The 5,735-nt window shown below is 29.9% G+C and overlaps 1 protein-coding gene across 1 annotated transcript; it reads left to right on the top strand.

Moving 5' to 3' along the window:
- The first annotated feature begins 3,424 nt into the window (after nt 1-3,424).
- LOC110428776 (uncharacterized) lies at nt 3,425-3,856 on the top strand. The gene has a single exon (XM_021444685.1). It carries the CDS (start codon nt 3,425-3,427, stop codon nt 3,854-3,856), a length of 432 nt encoding a protein of 143 aa, XP_021300360.1.
- Nucleotides 3,857-5,735: the final 1,879 nt, after the last annotated feature.

The raw sequence follows: 5,735 nt of genomic DNA on the forward strand, positions 1-5,735 counted from the left end.
TGGTGGAGTGATTTCATGGTTAATAAGCTTGAACTATTGCTAATGAGATTAAGAATAATTCTAAGTTTATTGGAGCTTGGAATATCTTTGTCCAAATAGATTTCCCACTTAGATTCGCAAAATTCAACTTGTTTAAATTGAAATGTATGTTTTAATTTGATTAATTAAATTGTGTATAAAAATAGCAACTTTAGCATGCTTGTTTAATTTAGACAAGAAAACATGTTTGATCTTAATTTAGACAAGAAAATATGTTTCTCTTAATTTAAGACAAAAAAATTATTTTTTATCGTAATCTAGACAAGAAAACATATTTGTCTCAATTTAGATAAGATAAAATATTTTTGTTTTAATTAAAGATAAGAGTTGTCTGAAATTAAGATAATGCTAGGAGACTTCATGTTGATAAAATATTCTTGCAAAATGAATCTAGACATCCATGTTGATAAAAGAAGACTTCATGTTTGGCTATCACTCTTTTATTTATTATTAATTCTTTTTAAATAAAGATGGATAATAATAAAATAAGCGTTATTATTTAATAAGGAGTTTTATTTTAACAAGAATTCTAAATGATAATTAAATAATTAAATAATTTATTCTTTAATTTTAATTTTGATAATTATGGAGTATGTTTGATACTTCCATAACTCTAAATGGATGCTCTAGATCGATTCAAAGGTGTTTGATTTTGATTAAACCTTTAAACCAAGAGTTTTAATAAAAAGAGAAGAGATTAAAAAAAAACATGTACTTTTTTCTTGAAAAAGTTTTAGCAGTCACTTCTCTTTTTCTCCAACATTTGCTGTATCTTTCTTCCTCTCTCCCATTCTTAACTAAATTTTTTAAAGAAAAGTCGCTATTAATATTAGGAAGAAAAGAGAGACCAAATCGGTTACCATCTTGTAATCTTACATTCCACACCTTGTTTACTCAAGGTTTAAGTTGAAAGCATTCTCAAAGAATAAATGATAAACTTGTTTAATCGAAAAATTATTCATTAGTATGGTAGTGTCCAAAAATAAAAATCTCAAAATAAAAAGTATGTTTTTTCTTAATAAATTCTTATTCTTTTTAGGATGTAATTATGTTACTTATAATAAGAATGGTATATGTTTCCGCTTGTGTAATTGGATTACTTGCTTCCTTTATAAAATAAATTTTTTAAAATCTATGCTTAACACAATCACATCAATCCACTAAGATCCTACTCCAGCAATTGGTATCAAAGTAAGGATTATTATAAGTTTTGTTTCCTATATTTATTTTGCATGGTTGGCACCTTTGCATATATTTAACTATATTGATGTGATCAATGTATGGTTGTATGTTATGATACATGATTTCAAGTTTTTGCCGCATTAATTGCCTTAAAAAATTTTACTTGTAACCTTTTTTCTTTTGGTTATGTAACAAAAAGGGTGGCTTATCATCTCCATGTTTCCTTCTTGATTTTTTTTATTTTTCTTAGATTTATTTAACTAGGAAAAGCCATATAATTTTAATATTACTTGATGTATTTGGTGCATCCATGGAAAAAAAAAAGTTGAGAGCCAAAAAGAAAAGGTAATTAAGTAATATTTGATCTCTTTAATTTTTTTTATGATTATTAATTTTTTTAAGAAAAATGAGTTTTTCTTGCATCAAATTGTTTTAAGAAAAAGAGTTTTTCCTACATTAAAATTCTATTATTTAAAAAAAATTTCCATTAATTTTTTTTTTATAAAAGAAACAGGAAGATAGGTGCGGTGGGGTGTCAGGCAGCACACAGCCCCCTACTGTGTGTTGTTGGGCAACACTATGTGCTGTTGGATAGCACACAGTGGTAGTGTGCTGTCGGACAATAGCACATGTTGCTGCCAAGTGCAGCAACAAGTGCTCTCGCAAGGCAACTGGCCGCATAGGTTACTGCAAGTGTACAACTCACCTTTAGGCTGTTGGGCAACAACCCATCAGGGTGGGCGCCTTCCAAATTTTTTTAATAAATTAATTCTTTTAAAAAAATTATATATATGTTCTTAAAAATTTTTCAAAATTTATTTTTTTTTTATTTTTGAAAAATTAACATTTTATCCTTGGATTGAAAATTATTTTATTTTGGTATTAATTAATTAGACAAAATAAAATTATTTTTTCAAATTGGGTTAAAATTAAAATTAAAATTAAAATTATAGATTTTAAATAGTCATAAAATTCAAAAAAGTGTCATATGAATGTAATCTTAGTAAGCAGCGGAAGCAAGCAAGATTGAAGAGAATTACAAATTGTAATTTCTTTTTTATTTCTAGGAAGGACATTAATGTGACTTATTATTATATATGTATATATTTATGTGCACTAATATGAATGATATTAGATATTATTTGTATGCTCGAAAACATGTCATCTAGAATTAAAGGTGCTAACTTCTCTTAAAGAATGCCATGCATACATTATGTATTTTAGTTTAAAAGGAGTTTTATACTATGAGATACATAATGAATATAGGAAAATAAATCACATCTAGACAAGATGATAATATGGACTTAGTTATATACTAAAAGTATTTAATTGCAAACATAACCAAGCCTATAATTTGACTCAAGATATTTTAAATATGTATTTAGAAAATTTGACAAAAGTAAATCAAAACCCTAAGTATAAAAATATTGAATGGGAAAGGATGTTAATAATCCTAGAGTGCACGGCCTCCATTGTTGGCCCATTAGCATGTGAAACATGTCACTCTCTACAAGCGAACATGAATCTAGATCATGACGGACTAGGTCTCTGAAAGGATAAATCCTTTTAGGTGGATTATGAAGTGAGACCTCCCATTGAGGCTCACTAAGTAAGACTCTTAAAAGAATGAAACAACGGTTGTTACACTCAACATGAATTTACTATTAACTTGCCTACAATAGCTCTATTGGTAATCTTCGTTGACCAAATGAAAGTGCTTCTTAATCATGTTAAGTATAAAGATACTGGGTAACATAGTTAAGTGAGGGGATCCCAGTTTGCCTAGTAGTAAACTCTCACGACCCATAGTCGATTAATTTATTACATGTAAATGACCGTTGAACTAATAATACAATTTATCAAGTTTTATATATTGTCATCATGCATACATGCATCATGAAATGTTCAAAGTCCATAAATAACTAGTATGCTTACATAATTTCAAATGTACTTTCAAAAATATATCTACATCAGAAATATGAATCCACTTTCAATTTTGTTGAACAAATGCACTCTGAATGGTGATAACTACACTAAATGGAAAGGAAACCTTAATATTATCCTTAATTATGACAAAATTACATAGGTTCTTTCTGACCATGTGCCTAAAGCACCAACTTCCTAATCAACTCCACAAGATATTGAATATCATAAGAAATGGCATGATGCAAATGACCTGGTTAAATGTTATATACTAGCCTCTATGAACAGTATATTGCAAAAGCAGCATGAAGGCATGAGTAATCCTACTAACATAATGGTGCACCTACCTGAAATGTTTGGTACAAAAACAGGGTTTGCTAAGGTGAAAGTAATCAATGCTTTTAAGGACCTTAAGCAAAAACTTGGGAAGCCAGTTAAAGATTACATGCTGAAACTGATCTCTTATCTCAATAAAGTAGAACTAAATGGTGTTAAGATAGATGTGGAAACGCAAATATCAATGATTGTTCATAGCTTGAAATTGTCATTTTCACAGTTCAAATTAGATTATGAACTGCACATTAGGGCTTACACCCTATGTGAGCTAATGAATGATCTTCAAAATGTGGAGAAGGTTCTTAATTTGAAAAAGAAGCCTGAAAGACAAGCTATTTCCATTCTAAGCCAAAACCTAAGGGTTAAAAGAAGATAGTTAAGAATAAAAGGACTTTTAAAGGCTTAATGGGAGTAAAAAAAAAGCCCATGAAGAAAAAGACTACTTAATAAGACAACACCAAAGGAAAATGTTTCCATTATGGTGTGAAAGGACATTGGAAGTGAAATTGCAAGGTTTACCTTGAAGAAATCCAAAAGTGAAAACAAGGTATGGGTTTTCTAAATATGTTAGAAGCTTATTTAATGGTTAATTCTACGAATACTTGGATAGTAGATTCTAGGGCCATTAACCATGTTTGTAATTCTTTACAAAGGTTTCCACAAAGGAGAAAACTAAGTAAAAGGCAGTTTTGGATGAGAATGGCAAATGGCACATTCGTTTCAACATTAGTAGTAGGACTCATTATTCATCAATTTCCTTATGGTCGTAACTTAGTTTTGAAAAATGTTTATTACATATCAGAGACTTATAGAAATTTGATTTCTATCTTTTACTTAATAAAGTCTGGATATTCAGTTTCTTTTAATGAGACACTCACTATATATTCCAATAAGGATTTTATTTGTTCTGAAATTGTTATATATAATCTTTATTTCCTTGAACCTACAACTTATTCTACAAATGCTATAAAAGCAATACCATATAAAACTGAAAGAGTCAAAGAATTTAGCATAAATCAAAATTATCTTTAGCGTCTATATTTAGTTCATATCAATCAAAATAAAGTCAATAGGCTTAGAAAGGATGGTACTATACTAGACATGGTTAAGGGTCCTTTGCCAATATATGAGTCTTGTATTGAACCTAAAATGACTAAAGGGCTTTTCAAGGCAAAAGGAAACAGAATGCCAAACGTTCGAGACTTGGTGCCAACAGATGTGTGTGGACCAATGAACATAAAAGCTAGAGGAGGTTATGAATATTTCATAACTTTTATTGATGACTACTCCAAACATGGCTTTGTGTATTTAATGCACCAAAAAAGTGAATCATTGAAAAGTTTAGAGAATTCAAAGCTGAAGTTGAAGCAACTAGGCAAGCCATTGAAACAACTTCAATTAGATCAAAAAGGTGAGTATTTATCAAATGAATTTCAGCAATATCTCACTAACAATGTGATAGTTTCCAATTTGTCAATGTCGAGAACACCTCAACATAATGGTGTAGCTAAAAGAAGAAATAAGACTCATTTAGAAATGGTTAATCAATGATGTCCTATGCCAACTTTTCAATCTTTTTTTTTTGGGATATTGTATTTAAACTGTTGAGTGCTTGCTCTATTTTGGTCCATCTAAGGCTATACCTAAGACACCAAGAGAGCTGTGGATAGGGCGAAAGTCATCTGCACATCATTTGCGAACTTAGGGGTGTCCAACACATGTTTTCAAGCCTATGTTCACAAAGATAGAACCAAAGACTTGAGGTGTGCTTGTTTGCAGGATATCCAAAGGGAATAAAAGGTTATTACTTCTATAGTCTTCAAGATAAGAAAGTTTTCTTTAGTGCTAATGCTACTTTCTTTGAGGAAAAGTTTATGAGAAGTCATAAAGCTAGAAGTTAAATTGTCTTAGAAGAATTGTTTGATTCTTCAAATTTAAGAGCTAATTTTGAAGATGTCATAACACAATATGATTCAAGGGTTCAAATAGAAACATAACCTGAACATCAAATAGTGATGCCTCGATGTAGTAGGAGGGTTGTGAGACAACCAGAGAGATACATAGGTTTTGGAGAAAACATGATTACATTCTCAAATGAACATGAATCTGATCCTATTATATATAAGGAAGCTATTAACGATGTAGATGGTGAAAAATGGCATAAGGCAATGAAATTTAAGTTATACTCCATGGATTTCAATAAAGTTTGGACTCTAGTAGATCCACCTGAATGGATAAAATCTATAAGGTGCAAA

Source organism: Theobroma umbraticum, unplaced genomic scaffold (genome assembly GCF_002168275.2).
Source record: "Theobroma umbraticum cultivar Fairchild unplaced genomic scaffold, ASM216827v3 scaffold_477.0, whole genome shotgun sequence".
NCBI classification, from domain to species: domain Eukaryota; kingdom Viridiplantae; phylum Streptophyta; class Magnoliopsida; order Malvales; family Malvaceae; genus Theobroma; species Theobroma umbraticum.

Coding starts and splice junctions, on each gene's coding strand:
- LOC110428776 (XM_021444685.1), top strand. CDS start 3,425: ATGAACAGTATATTGCAAAAGCAGCATGAAGGCATGAGTAATCCTACT.